The following is a 20,682-nucleotide window of genomic DNA, read 5'->3' on the forward strand; positions in this document are numbered from 1 at the left end:
ATGTATCGCAGTTGAAGGTCAGAGGATTCGGCTGCAAATGTTTTAGGCTTATAAATGTTAAAAGCTGTTGCACTCCAGTTACTGGAGAGGGTTTTTGCACTGTAAAACATTTCAGTTATCTATGTTCTGCTGTCTTCACAAGGTATTTATCATCTGCCTCTGTGCTCACACATGTAAGTTAATACATAAAAAAAATAAAACAAAGAATTCAAGAACATCGGTCCGCATTTCAGGAAGAATTCAGAATTTTCATTTAACATTTTCAGTTTCTGTGAAACTGTCCAACTTGCATTAAAAATAATCTAAGAGCAAAATTAAGACAGGCCTAACACTACAGAAAACATATTATAGTAATTTAGAATTTATGAAGAAGGTCTAAGTTATCTGAATTAACATATGTAATTGTAGAGTTTTTGAACTATCATTTCAAAATGTAAGTGCTATGTCCTAAATCTGGTTTACACCACATTAATCTGCAGGGTTTTGTAAACTCATGTGGGCTGAGCTTATCCTGCCAACTGGGCAAGGCTCAGTAACAAGAAAACATAATCTTAAAATTGGCAGAATTTCCCTTTACTATAGTCCTAATGTGAGAAACTCAGAGTGGGATACTTTCCATGGAGCTCTACAGGTTATTAGCACAGTCCTCAGCCAGGCTGTTGATAAGCATAAGCAAACTGTTACCTTCATGTGATCATATTCAGTTAAGTTCCCATCTTCAAATTTCTCCTGAGCAGCTTTGTGGACCTGCTCCAGCTCAGTCTTATGGTTATTCAGAGACCTCTCTTGTTTCCTCTCATGCCTGAGCAGTAAAGACGATGAGCTGCTGTGTCCATTTTCACAGTTAGAGTCAGAGAGGGGAGAGAAGGTCTCCTGGCTCTCATCACAGCGAGGCAAAGGAAGGTGAGTAGATGTTTTGTTGAAGGAATCATCTTTAAGAGATGATGTTTGCTCTGTTTTTTCAGAGTCAGTGTAAGACAATGGAGGAGAGGAGTCTTTCTGTATCTTGTGTCCAGAGGTGCAGAGGGGAGAGGAGACAGAGGAGAAGCCAGCCTGGACAGTGGGGTCAGGGACAGGGTAGACCACAGGGTAGACAGTGGAGCTCTTAGATATAGAGGCAGAAGGAGGAAGAGGTGGGGATGAAGAAAGAGTGGAGGAGGTAGATATTTCCACCTATAGAAGAGGAGTTAGACAGAAATTAAAGACTGAGTAGAAAAGACTGATCAAACATGAGAGACAATAACTGGATCTCATTAAACCCAGGCTTGAGAAATAAGTGTCACATCTTGTATCTATTATGCAATATTGCACACACAGCATTCATATTGTAAAACCACAGTTAACATACATTATGTGCCCTAATAGATGGAGAGAATTAGTATTGTCTGAACTGATAAACAGGCCATGACAGTATGATCATATCTCTCAAATATTATCAGTAATTTTATATTTATATATCCATAAATTATTAAACCAGCATTTGTGTTATTGAATCTGCATATTATCTGGGGCACTGTGAGAGCCATCAAACTTTGAGAGATACTACTGCTGCAAAGCTGCATCACTTGCCTTAGGGAGCTGTATTAGCAGACAGAGCATGCACTTTCTTCTGCATCTTGCACAAGTTCTTTTCATTATTTTGTGAGTGTGTGTGTGCAGATCTCAGTAAGAAAACCGTCTGCTGCCAACTTAACAAGTTAGGACACCGCTGGGGCTCTCTCAGATATGAGTTATTTCCCAAGTTAAGACAGTAAATAAAATCATTCTGATTTTTAGCTTGTAAAGACTCATTTCTCAATCAGAGATGCTTGATAGATGCAGGCCCAGACAGCAGACAATGACAAGCAGATGTCAGATGCACAATAAAGTAGAAATAAAGCTCTCAGATAATGCTTATTTAGAAAAAGTCATCAAAAAAGTCAAAGTAATCTTAATCTACTAGTACAGCTCAGCAACTGCCAAATTATAATCAATGGTAAAATAACATAATGGTTTTATGTAAACACACATCAGCCTGCAGTTTAGAAAGCTCAGCATGCACACTTGGTAAAGCAGTTCTCATGAACATACTGCGGTCTCAACTATATTGTTATTCATGCATGAAAAAGTCCATGCTAGTAGCTGGTGTGATACACAACCTGTGACTCAGAAGGAGGAGAAAGAGGAGCAGGAGCAGGTTTGTTGGACCCAGGAAACATGGAGGAGAGGAGGACAGCTCTCTCCTTTATACTTCTCCTAGAAAACTCTCTAGTAGTCAGTTTGTGGGATTTACTCTGCAGGGATGGCAGGGGGTCAAAGCAGGAACAGAAAACATCAAAAATGAGTCGTAACCATATTTTAGGTAAAAGTTTGTGATGAAAAATATTGTGCAGAAGAGGCATGAAATTCACCTGCTGCTGTGACTCCTCTGAGCTCTCATTGGTATGATCGATACTTGACACAGCAGAAGTAGAAAAGTGACTGGTTGCAAGGTCAGAAGAGGTGAATTCTGGGTAGTAATGTTCAGTAACAGTAGGGCTCGGTGAGCGGGGAGGAGCCAGTGGGCTCTTATAGTATGAGGGGGACGGAGAGCGACTGCAGCCGCTGTGAGGGTGAGAGGGTTTAGAGGAATAGAGGACACTGGTTTGCTGAGTCACAGAACTGGAGCTCTCCAGTAAGCGAAGGTAGATGGACGGCTGGAGGAAGAGATGAGGAGCAGCAGGAAACAAGAGAATGTGGGTTTACGGCAGATGTCAAATTTAATGAACTAATGACTGATAACACTGATGTGCATACCTGCCACTTGGGGCGGGTGGGGGGCAGGGGAGGAGGAGCAGGGGTGTCTTTGGGCTTTGCAAAACGGGGGTTTTCTCTCTCCTCCTCCTCTTCTTCCTCATCATCCTCCTCATCTGAGAGAGGAAGTGGGGAGGTGGAAGGAGACAGAGGAGGAGTGGATGGATCCTCATCAGACTGATGCAAGGAGGAAAGCAAAGGAAAGCAAAGGAAAGGAAAGGAAAGGAAAGGAAAGGAAAGGAAAGGAAAGGAAAGGAAAGGAAAGGAAAGGGCCTTGAAACATAAAAAAACAAATGCTATAACTACAGGGAAACTATCTACAGTTGTAAAGGTTAAATTATCAGGGAACAGAAGCAAAAGACAAGGCATCAGGAATATACACAACCTCGCATAAGAAAAGTCGATGATTTGGAGGAGGCTGCATTATAATAGAGGCGCATACCAACACACCAAGATGTACCCGGATTATATTAGAGACAGACCTTTATTTATCCGAAAATAACTTTTCATGCTGAAGATGCTCAGTGTTAATAGTAAAATAATTATGAAAATAGTACAAAGTTACTGTTGGGAGATGAAGCAAAAAAATATTGTTTGCCACTTGTTGTTCTCATGTGTCCATTCATCAGAAACGCATACACATGAAGTGTCCTTTTGAGTACTGTTCCTATATCAAGCCTGAAGACCCACAGTCAACAAAGACAACTGACAGATGAATGAGCCTGGCCAACACAAAGAGCAACACAAAAACAAACAGCAAAGCTCAACTAAAAAGCAAAAGAAGTCTACGTACAGGCCCTTATCTGGGTTTGAGAGTTCACTTTCCCACATCAAACGGTATTCAAACAGTCCGTTTCTCACCTTGCTGCGTGTCTGTGGCGTGGAGGAGTTCTCCTCAAACTTAGCTAGCAGCTGAGTTGCCATGGAGCGCACCTTATTCTCCCGCAGCTCTCCGTCCTCACCAGCAGGGAGTGCACTGTGACAAGACAACTGGTGCCATACCAGGGACACAGATGGGATTATAGAGACGAGAGAGGAGGACAGAGTAGTAGTCTTTTCTCACTCACTCACTCTCTCACTCTCTCACTCTCTCTCACACACACACACACACACACACACACACACACACACACACACACACACACACACACACACACACACACACACACACACACACACACACACACACTTCAGCAGTTCTTTTTCCTGTTCTGAGATGCTAACTGTGACGTTTCTGGTCTTCTGGTGAACCTACCTCTGTGAGGTAGTGGCTGCCCTTTCGTCGTCTCTTGTTAATAGAATCATCTTCCACTGTCTTGTCATCCTGTTAAAATAGAAACCACAGTAAAGAATCTTCCATGCTGACAATAAACCTTACAGGTAATCCCCCTTGTTCAAACGTACAAAGAGCTGCATGATTTTGATGAGTGTAAAACTTCACACTGTAAACTAATCATGCGATATATTGTTCACAAGAGGAGACATCAAAAATCCCTCGGATCACCGTGCAGACTGACGGCCAGTGTTCAAGATTAGATAACATGTTTATTACAAATAGTTCCTTGATCTTTATGTTAGTTTAAGCTCATCTAATCTAGAGGTCAGTGACTGTAAATAGAGTACTGGTGATGAATGTAAAACAAATAGCTGATGAGAAGGGAGTGAAAGAGATAAGGAGAGAAAGAATTAAAACTGAGATTTCATTCTACCCTGGGAGTCCTCTTCCTGGGTGGAGGCAGGTTCAGTTTGTGGTTGGTTTTAGATGGATAATCTTCACTGTTTTCATCTGGTTCTTTTGTACCTGGAAAATAAACACAAGCATACAGATTTACATTATAGTCATTTATTCATTATTATCATTTATTAAGTATAAATGCACAGCAGTGGGCAGGAAAACACATTTTGGTATTTCAAAAGGTACAATTACATTTCATTTAATAGATGTATTAAATTCACAGGTTTATGGATAGAATTTGGAATAAGTGACATGATGGAAACTACATTGCAGAGACAGTACATGTATATTGTATTCTGTTCCTTAATTTTGATTGGAAAGTGTGTAATCGATGTTGCCTATAAAGTAAGTGATGGTTATTTTTGCCAGTGATATGATGGAAGGCAGTGAGATGATGTGTGATGATCATCAGTGTTCAGTTGTCCTTCTGTGGAAGCGGACATTAAAGGGGATCAAGTTACCCAGAGGAAGCTGTCCCCATGTCACTGCTCTACCAACGACCCACATTTAGATTAATTCATCAAGAAATAAGATTATAGTTGATGCTAACAGTAACCAGAGTTACACCAACTTGCTCACATTTTCAAAACTTTTGTTGGTTCATAGCTCACACTGACAGACATCTGCCAGCTCAGTTGGCTAAAATGACACAAAGCTTGCTCTGGCAGGTAGCGAGAACTGTGTGCATCACAGACCGTCAAGGTGCAGCAATACATTCCTATACAGTGGCATACAGTATAAATATCATTACTGACCGAGGTGGAGCATTTAGAAAAAAGCTAAGTATAACCAAACCCTTCACTTAAGCTCCTGAAATGTCTGCAAGCAAATTCCCATCAAATGGACTGTGAAAATGTTCACCGAGGTAAATCATTTTCCCAGGCCTTCAGAGGTGTGGATTTCTCCATGGTGAAAGCAGTGAGGGTGACACAGAGGTCTGCAGGACATTAACATCACAGCACTATAAGTGAAACGTGGCTGAAGCTGGAGCTGACTGTGTTGGTGTGACTGGAGCTAAGGGCCTCCAGAGTTATGCAGAGCTTCCACAGACATATCACACATACCAGTCATGTCTCTGGCAGGGACTAACCTGACCACGGTTGTGTAATGTGCAACTTTATCTCACACAGTGGATAAAACAGTCCTTGAACCTCAGTTACTACAAATACAGCTGGGTCTATACCGTAATATAAACTGACTTTAACCTTGAAAACACAATGAAAACATTTTCACAACAGTAGCAAGCAGCACCCATGTGACTGGGACCCTTTATTAGCATCTCTAATCTGTCTTCACCCTCTGGAAATCCAGACACAGCACACAGGCAGGATATTGTTGTGTCTTACATTTTGTTGAGTACTATTTTGCCCTTTCTTTGACGGAAGAAGGAATAAAGATCCTGTTTTCACAGCTTTTTTCTTTAGGTACATTATTACAAATTTCTGGTGGTTAGGATGAAACTTCGTCCAACAGTGCACCTCATAGCTGGCCAAGGCAATTTCCCATCTGTTTGTTCTGTACAGCTGGATCCACTTTTCATACACTGGAGTGACTTTGCAATACAACAATTTCCTCTTGTCAAACTAAGGGCTGTAAAGTCAGAGAGGCACTGATGCTCTGAATTCTTGATCAAATGAATTTCAATTGAAAAGGCAGACTTTAATTTTCAAGGCTGAAGTTTGCAACGGTGTTGTGTTAGTTTTTTTCTTGCCAGTCACGTACACTTAGATTCAAGGATTAAATGAAGACTGACCTGACGATTAAGGGTCCCATATTAAAGAAAGTGAGATTTCCATGTCTTTTTTGATTATAAAGCAGGTCTAGGCTCTATATTAATACTGTGAGAGTATTGAAATGCTCAGTCCACAGAGAAATGCATAATGCCCATACTCAGAAACTGAGCCGTAAGAGGAGTTGAAAGTTAATATTTTCAGAAATACTGGAGAATTTAGACCAAATTTGATTCTAATTTCAGCACTGACTGACCATCTCCATTTGCATTTACTGGTGAGTTTTGCCAAGCTACAGTAGTAGGCTACAATATTACCTGTGGCTTACCTGTGGGTTACCTTTTTGGTACTTCAAAACACAAATATATAATCTCATGGACATCAATACTTCAAATAAAACACTGAAAAAGTATAAAATATGGGACCTTTAAGGGTAAAGAGAACAAAAACAACAGTAAGTAAATCCATGAGTATCTAGCAGACTGTTTGCTCTAGAGCTTAGTATTCACAATATTGAGGGACTGGAGGAGATTAGCATTACCCACACTGACCTCTTAACAAGAAAACATTGTTCATGCCTTCTATTAGTGAAAAATAATTAACTCAGTACAGCTGGTGCGTCCATATTAGTTTTGGAACAATTTCAAAATTTCTCGCAATTTAGCTTAAGACTATAAAATGGAGTTTAATCAATAATCTTTTTATATTCAATATGAGGTATAAACTGAAGAGCTTCACAACAGGTAAAGACAGAAATAAGGAGGACACTGACCATTGTTTACTGGCGAATTCCTGAAGGCCTCGTAGAATTTGGAGAGGTAGAGGACCATTAGTAGCTTGTCTGGTTCAGCCTGCGCAGCCATCTCCTTTCCCGTGGTCACTGGCTGGATGCTGAACTCTCGCTCAGCCACATCAAATGCCAACTGGTTGTTCCCCGCCACGTCCTCCTCATTAAGAGATTCATAATCACTGAGACGAAAAGAAAGTCACAGGGAGGAGGGGAGGTTAGTGTACGAGTCTATAATGCTGCATGAAACGCCACTGTATTTTAACATGCCCACGACGGTCTCCATTTTGTTAGCTACATGCTTGTGCTAATACATGGTATAAATATTCCTGCTGATGATTTGTGCTATTCCAGTGATTGACAGTTGGTGGCAGTAACGTCAAGAATGTAGCAATGTGCCAGCAAAAGGCAGAGAAGAAGACTGCTAGCTAACGAACATGGATGACACTGGATCGACTTCAACTATCCTTTGAGCTGAATGCTAATCCTACTCGATGTTAACATGCTAACATTCAGTGTGTCAGCTGTTAATGTTTGGATGTTCAGCATATTAACGAAGCTACAGGTCCAGTTACATGTTAGCATGCATACAATTTAGCATGGTAAACAGCTCTACCACTAGCTCATATGCTAAATGTTAGCAGAGTGGCTAAGTGGAAAGTCCACACCAAAATTCATGGCGATCCAACAGACTGAGGTGTCGGGCCGGTGGGCTGACCAGCCAACGTTTGCATCCCTGGAGCCACATCCCTGGCACAGCTAAATACTGCTCTGTCTGAGCGGTGAAAGCTGGGACCTCGGAAAAAACTTCAACCATCTAAACACTCAATCATCTCTGTATGAGAGTTGATGCTATATGTGGAATCACACCTTCCTGCCATGACAAGGATTAAGACGACCTGCGTTTGAGTCAACAAAATCAGCCCTCCTCATGGAAATGATGTCATTCCAGTCGATGACTCTGAACCTTTTATATGCTTTCTCAGTTGTGTGTGAACAGACTGGACCAAGTAGGTCACTTTGCACCGTATGACAGCCTGTTTCTGAATGTGATTTATCACCACAAAAACTTGGATAGAGTCTCAGCAAAAAAATCACATGTGACTTCAAACATGAAAATCAAACTGTTAAACACCAATTCAATCGAAAGATTCTTCCCATTTATATAGCTACACCGCTCAGTTCAAAGAGAACTGGTCTGGATAGGCAATTCCTAGGCCTGAATAACTGTCAACAACCCTTGTGTTTCCTGCATGCACTCTAAGTGTGCTTTTGTGTGTGTTCTTACATGAGCTCAGGCCTTTGGCGGTGTATGAGGGCACAGAGGGCCAGGCCGTTCCTCCACGAAGATGTGAGGTTGGTGATGTCCACCCCTCTGTAACCTTGAGTCTGCTTCTGACACCAGGTCAGCAGTCGGCCAGGACGCACTTCGGACTCTGCAGGAGAAGAGCGTATCATTCAAGGTGTCGTCACAATGGTCACTCAGTCATGCAGCATCATAATAGGAACCTTTTTCATGCCAGACAGGCTAATGTTATCACCAAGAGCTTTATCTTTGTCAGGGCAGGAAAGCCTCTCAAACAGTGTTGACACTGTAACGCAATAAAATTCTCTGATATAAATCTAGTGACCTGTGGGTTCACTTGGAACCTGAGCCTTGTGATATGAAAGACTTGAAGGACGACCAAAGTCTAAAGCAGAGTAATCATCATGGCATATTCAGCGACAAAGCAGAGATTCAGGCCAGTGCCCAAACTAGCTTATTCAAAAGATCTGCAGCACTCGCTTTGATGTACTTTAAAACGCATGGCTGTAATTCCATGGCAGGATTTGTTTGACATGTTATTGTTTATCTGCAGAGTGAAAGGAATGGGAAAATAAGAGGGGGACTGGTTACTGAAAGCATGCATTGATACCTTTTGTATTAAATTGCATTTAGTTTAATGGGAAACATGGAGTTAATTCAACTGTATCCTCAAAGAGGTGGAGTAAAACTGAACATAACCTCCATTAACATTGAATTTAGCACATGATCCAAATATTGGAATTGGTTGAAATCTGGAGAGTCAAGACTTGGGACTTAAAGTTGCACTATCAATGTCAGTATGTTTTTTTATTATCAATGAGTCAAATTACTGTGTAATATGAAAAGAGCTCACTCATGGTAAAAAAAACCTCGGGTGAATTATCATCAACTCTGCCTTTTCCCCTCAGTTCTATTGTGCGTGTTTAGCATCTTTTAGCTCATTGTTTTGGTTTTCTGTATAAAAGCTCTGATAAACACATCGGACACAACCTGCACAGCACCAAAAAAGGAGACAGACAAAGTTAGTGACTACCTGGAGCAAACAGAGCTAAAAGAAGAGTCTATAAGGACTTTTATGAGGTGGACAAAAACACGACTCCAAATAATTGTGTGAATAAACCACTGTTTTCTAATAGGTTCACTATAACAACATAACATGAGATGATGATGTCAGTGTTGTGTTTACAGCTTTAACCGAAGACTAAACAGTGACTTGCTCCTTTAAGAGGAGAAACCTACACCATAGGGGAGGCAAGTGTGTTGAGCCCATGCTGTTTATTATCAGTTCAACCTGCTGCTGCAGAGCAGAGCAGGCCAGCACACGTCCGTCAGAGGCATCATGTTTGATCCTCATGTGGGTGTAATGTTATCCTGCTGTATTGTCTGTGCGGCGAGGTGTGTCCGCCTGTGACTGAGACAAGGCTAAAGTTTCCCCTCCAGAGGAGCTGAGGGTGCGTTCACTATGTCAACCTTTTCTTTCTCCAGTGAACTATATTCAGGAGTTCACCATGATTTATCAAAATGCTGGTCAAATAACACATCCTTGTTAAAGCGGGTTATGTCATGCTACATTACTGAGTCAGCACTGAGGTGGTTTCATAAACAGTGACTGAGCGTATTAATAAAGCTTTAATGCAGTGCTAATGGGGCTGATGATGCATCTAATCTCAATGGTGACTCACTGGTTGATCAGGTTACTATTACAGCATGACAGGGAGCTTTCAAAGAAGAATACAGTCCCATCTGAGTAGGTGGCAACAATCCTCACTGTCAGTACTTCAGCTATAGATATTTGATGCATCTATAATCTGTTTATTATGGAAGTGTGAACACTCTGGTCTGCAGGTTGACTTCACAGTCTGCATGTGTAGCTTGTCAATGACCATCTGTCTAGTCCGATTCAACCTCAACTGTTAGAGATGAATCGTGAAGCCATTCTATCACCACTGCATCATTGTTTTTCCCAATGTCATGCTTCGCACACAAACATTAAATATAATCAGAGAAAGGTGATGAAAGCTTCTTAATTATCATAAATATTTTCACAGACTACAGTGTGAATATGTCTAGCACAAACTAGAAGGGATTCCCTTGAGGAGCTCTCGAGATATTGCGTTCACAAGGCCAAAACCATGTTTTGTGAGGTCACCGTGACCTTGACCTTTTACCTTTAGGCACCAAAATCTAATCAGTTCTTCCTTGAGTCCTAGTGAATGTTTGTGCCAAATTTGAAAAAGTTCTATCAAGGTGTTACTGAGATATCACATTCACAAGAATGGGATGGACAGATAACATGAAAACAATATGCCTCAGGCTCTGGCTGTCGCTGGTGTGGAGGCATAAAAAAGTTCTTGGCTGCTTCCACTGGCCACAATACAACAGCAGGTTTTATAATCATTCCCTCAGTTGCTTAAGGATGATGGCTGGAGTTAAGTTGGAGGACATGGGAGTGTTTGCATAAAAAACATTCATTATGCGCCTCACCTTTTCTGGACAGGTTGACTGATCTTCCTGTGGGACCTCCTCTCTCCAGGTTACATGAGCCCTGTTGGCCGTCAATGTACAGGTGACGAACCTAAGAGAAAGACAGAAAGAGCTCCTGACTGAGCCTGACATACAATTTGAATCTTAAGACATGGCATAAAAATAGGAATAGTGGGGTTTTCAGCTGACAGAAATTTCCTAGTAACACTGGAGAATTGATGGTGTACAAAAAAAGGCAAGAGGAAAATCACAATGCAGCATTTGTAGCAGAAAGAGTTGAAAACAACTCTGAGCTCACTGGTAAACACTTTAATCCTGCATAACTGTGACTAACAGCAGAAGACCCATTTTCATCTCCTTAGAGAGCACTTTGTAAATTTAACTGCGAACTACGACAAAAGTATATTATTATTATCATCATTATGTAAGTGCTGGACTGACCTGGTGTGGGCGCACACAGCTGGAGTTGAGGTTGGGGTAGCGGGTTACAGGGTCAATGGCGTACTGTTCAAAGTTTTTGCTGATGTTCTCGGGGGTGGTCTGAGGCAGCAGTCGGTAGATACTCTCCCTGAGGGAACAGCACAGATATAGCTATAATTGTGAGATTCAAGATACTGAAGCTTCAAAGTTCGAGCCACGCCGAAGTAACCACTTGATCTGTGTAAAGATAGCAAACACAGAGGCAAGCTGTGCTTTTTTACATGAAATCCACAGCACTGTGCATTTACACTGGGTATGTCTCAGCTGGTTTACGTGAACTTAGGACTGCTGCAACTTTATTTTGTATCACAAGGCTATTTGTATTCATATGACATGAAATACCCACAGAGAAGTCATTTCCTCTTCAAAGCGCACATTAGAATAAGTATAAAAGGTGTAAAGCTCCAGTAGCTGCCTGTAAAGGATAAAATTAACTTTTTAAAGTCTTGTCCCAACAGTAAAACTATATTCTGTGCAGAAAGATTACATTTCAGCCTGAGTGTGGTTTGAGGAGAAAGTTAGGATTTTTCTAAAGGAGAGAAGCCAGAGGTGGTTGTGTAGCCGGCAAACTCAATAACTGTCCTTGACTGTCTGGACTGAAACAGAGCAAAAGAAAAGTTTATTATGTTCATCTCAAGTTACAGAGAGTAAAAGATAAACACACACCTCTCAGCCAGGATCTCCAGAGGGCTCCTTCCCTGTGCCCAGCCCTTCACCATCCAAACTGTGTCGAAGGCTGCCAGAAAACCCCGAGCACAACCTGTACCCATCGGCCAGAAGGGCTGTAAGCAGAGAACATGAGGCCAGCATGAACACACACAGGCTAAACTTCGGCCATCATGGAGGCCTGAACACACACACACACACACACACACACACACACACACACACACAACAACCAGTGCCATTACTACAGCGTTACCTCCAGCAGACTATCTCCCACCAGCGCAACGAGTAGCTGGTGTCCATGTTTCTCCCTGATCAAAGCAGCGTTCTCTGAGGCGTACATGCTGGTGAAGTCGAACATGGCCACATCTGGCTGCCCGTAGTGGTTGATGGCGTAGTCCAGGGACGGCAGCTGGTAGTTTGTGCCAAAGTCAGCTGCCTCACGGGCATAAGAAAGCAGCGCTTCATGGTTGACATTGTCAGCGCTTAGCAGTCGCTCTGTTTCCATGTAGTCCTGTACAGAGACGGGAGAAGAACAGTTCAGGACACCGACTGGAAGGGGGGATGCTTTGAATGATGAATCCACAGTGAATTAACCCACTCTGCAGCTCTACAGAATCTCCTTAGCTCCTGATGTTGGCCTTTTAGCCAACAAACCCCTCTCTTGTAGTTAGCTGATTGTTAGCTAAAAAGCTCTGACAAAACCCATGTCTGCTGGATGTGTAAATACGGAGTTCACACCTTCACAACATGATAAGGTGACAATGAGTGACAGTGATGTGTTTTTTAATGTCAGATGCCACATCATAGAAAATATAACATAGCTTTAAATTAACCTTATTATCTGCTTTTGTTTGATGTTATTTTTGTTTTTTCTCTTATTATTTTTATCAATATTATTATTATTCCATTCAAGGCATCAGTGTATAGAGTTTTTTTTTTTTTTTTTTTTTTTGCATGGTTTGTGGTTGTGCTATATTTGAATCTGTTTGCCCCAGAAGGCAAGAAAAAAGCTGAATTCTGGTTGAATACTAGAAATGGTACACAATCTCAAACTCTTTTTTTTTTTTGTTTTTAAATTATTTTTTTCATTATGTTTTTTTTTCATTTAATTGCTTTGACCTTTAGGCACAAAGGCACATTTGTAGAGATTACTAGTATATAAAAGCATCTAACAACAATTTTAGACTTGTCTTTGGCATTTCACTTCCCTGATTGGCTTTCTTTCATTTCAAGGTGTTTTTGTGGGGTGGTATTCAGCAAACAATATTTAATTTAATGGTCAAGCTATTACTTTTTCCACCACTGTCACAACACTGTCACTGTTTAAACCACCAGAGCAATCAGAATCCAGTTTCCTGCTGCATAGTGAGAACGTCACAGTAGTGAGTGATCAATCTAAACATGTCCCCCACCATGAATGATGCCATCTCCCTCTGAGTCACTTAGGAAATAACAACGTTGTTTTGTTTTGAAATGTAAGCAGAGTGAGATTAATCAGAATCAGATGCTTGTATAAAAAAATCCTGGGAACCAGGCTGGACAGAGAAACAAGACTGGGACTGATTCAGAAATAGAGTCGTTATTATCATGAAATTAAATAAAAATATATTTAGACTGATGTGTTTCCCTGCAAGAGGAACAGAATGACAAAACCAAGTTAGTCAGTTTGTTGAATCAGTGAGCTATTATAAGTGATGAGGTCTCTCAAACAGCTGATGTTGTGAGACATCACTCTGCACTAATGGCTAATGTAAAATGAGACAGAGACCACTGAGGGTACAGCGAAGCCAGCTTTCAACACCTGTGTGTGCGTGTGTGTGTGTGTGTTAGAGAGAGGGAGAAGTAAAAAAAGACAGTCCACATGTGTATGCTACAACAGTATGTTTTTTCCCTTGCATGTGTGTGTGTGTGTGTGTGTGTATTACAGATAATTGTCCTGGCAGACACAGGGTGACGGGGTTAACAGCTGTCTTCCTCATAGGATCCGGTCTGCTCCCTGATGCCATAATAATAACCTCACTTATATTGTTTAATCTCTGTTGAGGACAGGGACCCTCACTGAGAGGAAAACTCTGACTCATAATGTCTGTGTGTGTATGTGTGTGCATGTTTTTTAGCATGCAGGGGACATAGAGGAAAGGTGAGAGAGCAGGCATCTAATTAGAGCCCTATTTCATTATCGTCCCCTATGGAGGCCCATCACTCACCAGCAAAACTAGCTGCTCACTGGTCTGGCGAACACACACGCATTCCTGCTCGCCCAAAAACATTTTGACTCTCTGCTCTGGGTACTTAAACAGGCAGGTCAGCCTGACATTTGCACAAAGTTAAGCTCACATAACATTATCAGTGGCTAACGTTAACGTTACTGTCAACTGGCAATGCCGCAGGCTGTTTGATATTAAATCTTATTCTCCCTCTGTTTTTTTAAAAGGTCAAGCAATGCATTATTATTACAGGAGGTCAGAAGAGTACTCCCTCCCTGTCTCCAGACTGCCTCTAGTGATGTCACTAGAGGCAGCATCAGATGGGGCTGAAGACTACGAGTTTGAAAAAGAGAAAAATCTAGATGTTACAAAGAAGTGAGTTTACCAAGCTTCTGCAGCTCCCTCCTAATCTCTTAGCGGCTGGCAGCATACCATACACAAATCTCAGACCAAACTGTCTTCAGTCAACTAGTGGACTAGCACAGACATCATTTCTGGTTCTGCACCATTATTTAATGCTATTATTTTTTTTACTAATTTCCAGAGCACAAAGCTAAATCAGTCAGGTACTCTTTTACTGTTAACCTGGTTTTGTGGCCATCCATCTTAGGCTAAACCCAGTATGTGAACAGTATTTTAGTCAACATGTGAGTCAATAGGAGTTGAATGATCTTGCTGCTCTGCAGGAAGCTGCATTAGTGCCAAGTGAGCAGTGTTCAGTTTGGGAATGACATTTACTCAGGACAGTGAGTCTATAGCTACAGAGCAGAGTGACATTTACACAGTTGTCTGTGTGTGTGAACCATTACAGTCTGGTGGAGTCAAGTAAAGAGTGCCCCTTTTGCTAACCTCACGAGAACACTGCCTGTAACCTGGCTAGTTGTACACAGTGACAATGGTGTTAGTTGCAGGCTCAGAACAGAAAAACTAAAATCTGACTAAAACAAAAACACATTTTTATTAGAAGACTAATTAAAACCAGGTGACAAAATGAATTCACTGTATTTACATGTGTCTGTTCATGAGCAAACTCACATTCATGATGACGCCTTTTTCCAGCAGACTCTGCTTCTTTGCAGTCATGACAAAGTAGTGAGTGTTGTCTTTGTAGTAAACTATGTTCTCCAGGTCAATTCCTGAAATCATGAGCAGATATAATTAACATGTGAATAAAAAAAATAATAATAAAAAACATACAAGGATATATACTATGTTGTATCCTCACCTGTCTCCTCCTTGAGTTCCAGGAAGAACTTCTGGTTAAAGATGAACGCCACACCGCTAATTTCTTCCACTTTGGCCTCTGCAGTGGTGTTCCTGTTGATGAAGTTAGCTGTGATGGCGATGGCCAACTTACCCCGAAACTCTTTGCGACCGAAACCTGCCGTGAGGGGAAGAAAAGCTTAGGAATGAACCATGCAGAGGGAGAACAATGGTGGAAAAATATTCCTTTTAATGGGATGTTTAAGCAACATACACGTAGTTCCTGTAGACAGTAAAGCTGATTCACATATCAAGCCGCAGTAGGTCTACACATAAGCAGTGTGAGACACAAACCCTTCTGGATTTGACTGTTTGAGAGGAAAATGTTTACCATTTATGTAAATTGTTACTTTATGTGTCAGCAAACACAACACATAGACGACACACTTACACAGATGAGCACAAAACATGTGCAACATTAATTATGCCTGGAAAGAAAGCTAACAAAGCTCACTAACACTTCATAAACCAGCACGCACACACACACACACACACGCGCAACACTAACCCAAGACACACTGTTAAGCCTCCAGTTAAAACTATGTCAACAGGAAATGCTTTACCCAGTGACTGAAAGCAGCTTTGCGACACCCAGCCTCATTTCCAGTAAAAAAACTGAAAAAAACAAATAGTGCTCTGACCGCTGGGTAAATTTTGAAAAAAATGTGGGTCAGTAACACACATTTCTAAGGTCTCACAGAATACCTCACAGGACCATTCCTAATTGTGATTTCTCTTAGTTTTTCCCTCTGTCTCACCATCTAATGTGTTTTTGCGTCCGTCAGCTCCAATCACCACATCAAAGTCAAAGTCTGACACAGGATGGCTGGAAGGCCGGACTTCAGCTCGCCATCCAGGGCCTGAGGAAGAACACGACAAATCAACTTATCATTAATGTAACTTATGTAAAGAGAGTGTAACTGAAGACCTAAAGAGAGTTGAGTGATGTGTCACATATCGTGGTCACATATGATGTTGAAGTGCTGATTTGATTTGGGAAACCATTTCCTTTTTCTGACTGCATGAGGTTTATGTGATTATTTCCCAACTGCCACACGGCAGCTACAATATGTTGCTCTGTCCTCCAAGTTAGGGACAGATGTACCATGTTTCCTGGAGTGAGAAAGTCCCCATACAACATATTTAGTATGCATATTTTTGGAAAAATTGTAGCTATCAGCAGACTCTATCAATAGACTTGCATTATTTTCCACACAGTTTGCACCGCAAATGCCCCCGCCCCCCCGAAGGAACATTTCTGACCACTTGAACATATGTTGTGAGCAGGGAGCTGTCCATATATAGCTGAAATATGCAGGAGTGTCTCAGCATGTCATTGCCACTTGTGACCCTTTACCGTAAAGATAATACCACACACACACACACTCACCATCATCAGTCTGCTCTGCTGGTGGCTCCACAAGTTTGACAAACTCCACGTTGACATGAATCTCCACTCCCAGGATCAGACTCACTTTCAGCAGCATCAACTGGAGCTGACGGATACCTGGAGTGAATGCACACAAACACACACTTTGTATCCAAGAGCAGACAAAGCCAAGCTACAACTACCTATACAGTCAAAAAAGCAAAAAAGCAAATATAAATATAAATACAAATATGAAAAACAAAATATACATTTTAAACTAATTTGTGGTATCTTAACTTTCTTTTAAGTGTCTTTACTTGTTTTTAACGTAGTATTTGGATCAACATTTATAAAGATTTGCAGAAATGTACAATTTGGATACTGAAATGGCTGCAACCTACTTATTGTCATTAAAACCTTTTTTATTTTAACAGGTTTACTGCATCATAAGTTGGTTACAGCCCTTCAATGGTCCTAATAAGTGTTTAAAGGGCCTATTTATTATTTATTATAAGCTTTCTTTCTCTGCCGCCGAACACGGTTTCTTGCCAGAAGTGGGTGGTTGTGATTGTCGCTTGACAAGGACTGACAAGATCATTGCGTTTACAAAACAAGAGGTTATAATGCCCTTTGATCAGCTATATGTCTTCAGGGCAGATTGAAGGTTAGTGAGTCGCTGTCGGAAAGTGACAAGACGAGCCGGGGCTATCTGCTAACTTCATAAGAGGAAAAGATGTGATAGAGACAAGAGTTAACAATGTCATTGCTGGATCCACAACATCCTGGCACTACCATTATGTACCATTTACAAAAAAATATATTTTTGAATGTAGCCCAATTCACAGAGTTAATATAGTCTTTATATATTCAGGTGCTTTTTGCCAGCAGTTGTAGGAGGAAGAAATGTTTAGACCTAGATAGACGTTGATGACGACAAGTTAGGGCTATGAGATGTACAGTCAGCAGAGTTCATTTTTGAGAGGAGATATTAATACATGACACCGTTACTAAAGCTGGAGAGGAAGACGCGCCAATGGAAATTTCCCAACAGGGAGATACAGACTGAAGAAACAAACCGCAGCAAACTGGGCTTCTGGAAAAACTCCACTGACACGGCTACAGAGTCACAGATGTGGAAGAAAGAAGAAGAGTTCAGCTTCAGTCAGTTTCAGTCAGTCTTTACTTCTAGTTTACTTCATGACAGACTCATTACTAAAAACACCACAATGGTTTCTGGTTATTAGATTTTTCTGAATAATCCTAAATGCAGTGTCCTAACATCAACAATGTTCTACGGTAAAAACAGAGATAAACACTCACTGATGTGGTCAATGGAACCAGCGCAGAACTTGCCGTAGAACTTCTTGGCTCCGAGGCCCCTGAGGTCGTGAATGGTGAAGGGCCAGAGGTGGAGCACATTGTTCCTGGAGAAGGTGTCTCTCTTCTCGATCACCACAACCTTGCAGCCCAGCAGGGCCAGCTCAATGGCTGTCCGCAGACCACAAGGACCCCCGCCGATGATCAGGCACTGAATGGTGTTAAACAAGTAGAAGTTCTAATACCTCAGTGACACAGAACAATTACAATTCTAACTACTAATTTTAATTACAATTCATTCAAGTATAACAATAACATAAAAGGAAGCATTCAATACATTAGAAAAACTAGACTTCAGCTTAGACCTCATAATTGGTCATGTGATCAAAACTAAGGAGCAATTGAATTAAATAAACACTGCTGCAGTGCCCTCCAATGATCTGTTTTTTAATGGCTCAAATAAGTATGAGCGTGGAATGCAAACAGTAAGAGAATTATCACCCATTTCTGCAGTGCCTCGCATCTTTACAGAGCGTTTTAGTGTCTTTCAGCTAATTGTTTTGGTTTTACTGCCTCAACATCAGTGTTCATCAGTGTTGGTTCACTCTATTAATGCTGCTATATTGATTTTATATTTTTATCCCACTTGCATACTACTTACTAATTCTACCAGCAGTTTGAATATGTAGTATTTTCACAGTGGTAAAGTAACAAAACTTGAGCATATCATACATGTCAGTAAGCAGATAATTGACAGTATTGTCCCAAAATGTAATGCACAAAGGAAATGGAGGAGTGACTTTCTACTCCGGTAAATTCAGACTGTGTGTGAACGGTGGTGAGACGGCACCAAAAATAAAGGATTCAATCTATTTCTCTATTTTAAGTTTTAACCCTAACCCTAATATCACATTTTAAATTGGCAGCAGCTTTCCAAAGATGAAGTCTTAATGATGGTTTCATACACAGTGTATGCTTTATAATATTTGTCCGGTACAGTATATACTGTAGTATGGATCTGGTCTCACAGGTTAGGTGTGACAGTAGGTATGTCTAGAGGAGCTGACACTGATGTTTGTTCTGCTACTGGACTGAGAGAAAAGGAAATGAAATGAGAAAATGTAGCAGACAGCATCAATGTGGGGAAGAAAGAGCTTCATCTGGAAAGTCTCTTAAGTCCTCTGTGATTACAGTCTACATCTAATTTCCAGGTCAGCGTGTGGTTTGCCATTTTACCATTATAGGGAAAATTCACTGGCCAAACAATTGGAACAGCCACCTGGGAAAGGTCAGTTTAACAGTTTAGAGGGTTAATCACTTTTGGGACTATGATTTGGGCCATCTTCCATTTAACAAAACCGAATACACAATAAACAAACTCCCAAATTAACGACTCATCTGCTCTAGATACAGAAAACCACAAAAACAGAGCACCCACCCAGCTGCAGCAGTTTTCTTCAAATAGAAGTTTTTTGCAGAAAAAAAATGTCTGGGATAATAGTTGAGCTGTTATTTTTGGCCAAACCTCAGCCCAACCCATTTTTGTTAATCTTCCCTCTGCGAGTCTCTGGCCTCTTTCCCCTTCGGACATCTTATCTCTTCCTTCAGATATGAAGACATTGCTGCACTATGCTCAATGTGCTGCTTACATTACTTAGACATGGTCAGACAATAAAACACACAAAAAATTCATCACAAAAAGTATGATATACTTGTGTCTGAACTCCCACACTCTCAAACCTCAGTGTAAGCCATATATTACAGTTCAACTAACAAATTGTGTGAAAGTTTCTCCTAAAAACAGCTTTATTTTCCTGATTTTTAAATTACACTAATTGAGTTGATTCAAGTTATGTGCATTAAATCCAATTAATTCAGCTTCTCAAAGCTAATTAATTATTTGCATATAATTGCAGCAATAATCCATTTACGTGATCTATTTACCAAACAAATCCACAATGGCTAACGTCCTAATTTGGTATTTGAACAAATAAAGATACCTTTTGAAAAAGGCACATATTCTATGTTCTACTCAATAGAGAAAAGAAAAAGAAATGTTGATGTCGAATGACATGTTGTGGATAAATGTCACACTGAATCTCCGTGGTATTTAAGAGTTTACTGATCATTTTCCTGTAGCAGATTGGAGTTGTGTTGAGTCACCGCAAATCCTGCTGGTCCACATGAAAACAAAGTAGCGGGAGCATTTCATTTTGAAGCACTAAAAGGAAATTCAATGTACTCATTAGAGGTGCTATTCTTCAATAAAAAAAATTGGTCTACACAACAAGACATGGACATCTGTAGCACAGTTTCGTCTGTGGATCGTTTTGAAATATTCCAATGAAGAACAGTACAAAAGGCAACGGTGACACTGAGCTGTACAGGAACAGCACAACAACTCCAACATTAACAAAAGGGTAAACAACACCCTATACCTTGCTGTGCTGTCCCGTCCAGCTTAAATTGTTGTAGTTGCTCATGGCTCAACTCATTATGAATACTTCCAACTTCTAAAAAAACAGCACTAGACCTCTAAGGTAATGAATCACACTAGTTTTAC

At 40.8% G+C, this 20,682-nt stretch overlaps 1 protein-coding gene across 5 annotated transcripts in view; it reads right to left on the reverse strand.

Annotated features, from left to right (window-relative positions):
• The window catches only part of mical2b (microtubule associated monooxygenase, calponin and LIM domain containing 2b), a 58,580-nt gene that overhangs the window by 19,848 nt on the left and 18,050 nt on the right, over positions 1 to 20,682 (reverse strand). For 4 of the 5 annotated variants that reach the window (XM_071506420.1, XM_071506412.1, XM_071506438.1 and 1 more), the window contains exons 3-20: positions 18,123 to 18,330; positions 16,824 to 16,940; positions 16,192 to 16,293; positions 15,396 to 15,551; positions 15,206 to 15,306; positions 12,217 to 12,474; positions 11,961 to 12,076; positions 11,256 to 11,382; positions 10,815 to 10,905; positions 8,313 to 8,460; positions 7,010 to 7,206; positions 4,482 to 4,573; positions 4,028 to 4,096; positions 3,634 to 3,762; positions 2,776 to 2,949; positions 2,391 to 2,675; positions 2,139 to 2,273; positions 685 to 1,173 (exon numbers count right to left, since the gene is read on the reverse strand). In XM_071506420.1, the coding sequence (XP_071362521.1) occupies positions 685 to 1,173; positions 2,139 to 2,273; positions 2,391 to 2,675; positions 2,776 to 2,949; positions 3,634 to 3,762; positions 4,028 to 4,096; positions 4,482 to 4,573; positions 7,010 to 7,206; positions 8,313 to 8,460; positions 10,815 to 10,905; positions 11,256 to 11,382; positions 11,961 to 12,076; positions 12,217 to 12,474; positions 15,206 to 15,306; positions 15,396 to 15,551; positions 16,192 to 16,293; positions 16,824 to 16,940; positions 18,123 to 18,330 (2,994 nt within the window). The remainder of the gene's footprint in view (positions 1 to 684; positions 1,174 to 2,138; positions 2,274 to 2,390; positions 2,676 to 2,775; positions 2,950 to 3,633; positions 3,763 to 4,027; positions 4,097 to 4,481; positions 4,574 to 7,009; positions 7,207 to 8,312; positions 8,461 to 10,814; positions 10,906 to 11,255; positions 11,383 to 11,960; positions 12,077 to 12,216; positions 12,475 to 15,205; positions 15,307 to 15,395; positions 15,552 to 16,191; positions 16,294 to 16,823; positions 16,941 to 18,122; positions 18,331 to 20,682) is intronic. The other variant, XM_071506431.1, reaches the window with a different exon arrangement.

The sequence above is a fragment of the Trachinotus anak genome, unplaced genomic scaffold (assembly GCF_046630095.1).
Source record: "Trachinotus anak isolate AG129_WGS33_773 ecotype Australia unplaced genomic scaffold, CSIRO_AGI_Tana_v1 ptg000002l, whole genome shotgun sequence".
In the NCBI taxonomy this organism is placed as follows: Eukaryota; Metazoa; Chordata; class Actinopteri; order Carangiformes; family Carangidae; genus Trachinotus; species Trachinotus anak.